Raw genomic sequence first — 1,821 nt, forward strand, 5'->3', positions numbered from 1 at the left:
ATCGCATATACACTTACTGAGGCGCCCCCTGCTGAGGCTCCTATAGGCTGCACTCCTGAGGAATTGCAGACCTACAAGGAATGGTGTGACCATGACTTGAAGGCGAAGTGTTATATGCAGGCTTCGATGAACGATGAGCTGCAAAGGCGATTCGAGGATGCTAAGAATGCTGCTGACATTCATATGCACCTCAAGGAGCTCTTCGGAGAGCAGACTCGGCTTTTGAGGCATGCCACAGTAAAGGAGCTCATCACTTTACGCATGCGAGATGGGACTTCGGTCCATGAGCATGGCCTAAAGTTGATTGGGCTCGTGGACAAGCTCGTAGGCATGGATTTGGTGTTGCCTTCGGAGTTGACCACTGATGTGTTGCTGCTGTCGCTGCCTAGCTCTTTCGATCCTTTCGTTGTGAACTTCAATATGAACAAGCTCGAGCCCAGCCTTGAAGAGTTGGTGAACATGCTTGTGACCTTTGAGTCCACGATCAAGAAGGAGAAGCCGGTTCTTTATGTGGGCTCTTCATCTGGCACGAAGACCGGTCCACCTGGGAAGGGAAAGAAGCGTTCTTTCCAGCGTACCAAGAAGAGCGAGCCCTTGAAGAGGCAGACTTCGAGTCCCGTTGTGGCAGCCGCGCCAGTGAAGGCTGAAAAGACTGTTGACATCTGTCACCACTGCAAGAAGCCTGGACATTGGAGGCGTAACTGCAGGGAATATCTTGCGCAGAAGGGTTCTGCTAAAGGTATGTTCTACATTGAAGTGAATATCTCTATTAACTCTAATTCTTGGGTATTGGATACCGGCTGTGGCTCACATCTCTGTAATGATTTGCAGGTGATGGGAAGAAGTAGGAGGCTCCGAGAGGGTGAGACCTTCCTGAGGATGGGCAATGGAGCAAGGGTTGCTGCCAAAGCCGTAGGAGATGTTTATTTATGTTTGAACAATGATTTTAATTTGGTTTTAAGAGATGTTTTGTATGTACCAGACTTGGTTAAAAACATTATTTCCATTTCTATGCTAGATATTGATGGATTTTCTTGTTTATTTAGCAAAGGTGTTTGCAATATTTACAAGAATGAATGTTTAGTTGGTACCGGTGAACTTGAAAACAATCTCTACACCTTAAAATTAAAAGATATTCCACTCAATCATGTCCAAACGATAACAACAACAAATAAGCGCAAACAAGATACTCTTAATTCGGCACAATTATGGCATGCTCGATTAGGTCATATTTCCTCAAGAAGGATGAACAAGCTAGTGGGAGTTGGCATGTTTGATATGTCTGATATTAACACTCTCACGACTTGTGAATCCTGTCTGAAAGGGAAGATGACCAAAATTCCCTTTAAGGGCCATGCGGAGCGAGCCAAAGGGTTATTGGATTTGATCCATACCGATGTGTGCGGTCCGCTTAGCATCACCACTAAGCATGGACATGCCTACTTCATCACCTTTACCGATGACCATTCGAGGTATGGGTATGTGTATTTGATGAAATACAAGTCTGAAGCCTTTGAAAGGTTCAAAGAATTCAGAAGTGAAGTAGAGAAACAATTGGGACGAAGCATCAAGACACTTCGATCGGATCGAGGTGGTGAGTACTTGAGTGCCGAGTTCCAAGAGTATCTTAGAGAGAATGGGATTCTCTCGCAGTGGACTCCGCCCGCTACACCGCAGTTGAATGGTGTTTCGGAGCGTCGTAACCGGACCTTGATGGACATGGTTCGGTCTATGATGGGGTTCACAGAGTTGCCGCCATCCTTTTTGGGATATGCGCTTGAAACAGCGGCAATGTTGTTGAACAATGTCCATACAAAGGCA

General features: G+C 46.0%; 1 protein-coding gene across 1 annotated transcript; it reads left to right on the forward strand.

The window, feature by feature from the left end:
- Positions 1-367: 367 nt before the first annotated feature.
- On the forward strand, positions 368-1,065 carry LOC140837844 (uncharacterized). Its single transcript, XM_073203943.1, has 2 exons — positions 368-739; positions 832-1,065. Exons 1-2 carry the CDS (start codon positions 421-423, stop codon positions 846-848), a joined length of 336 nt encoding a protein of 111 aa, XP_073060044.1. The 5' UTR covers positions 368-420; the 3' UTR covers positions 849-1,065.
- The last annotated feature ends 756 nt before the right edge of the window (positions 1,066-1,821 follow it).

This window comes from Primulina eburnea, chromosome 8, assembly GCF_022965805.1.
Source record: "Primulina eburnea isolate SZY01 chromosome 8, ASM2296580v1, whole genome shotgun sequence".
In the NCBI taxonomy this organism is placed as follows: domain Eukaryota; kingdom Viridiplantae; phylum Streptophyta; class Magnoliopsida; order Lamiales; family Gesneriaceae; genus Primulina; species Primulina eburnea.

Bases quoted from the DNA above. Each gene is read 5' to 3' on its own strand.
- LOC140837844 (XM_073203943.1), top strand. From the start codon at position 421: ATGAACAAGCTCGAGCCCAGCCTTGAAGAGTTGGTGAACATGCTTGTG.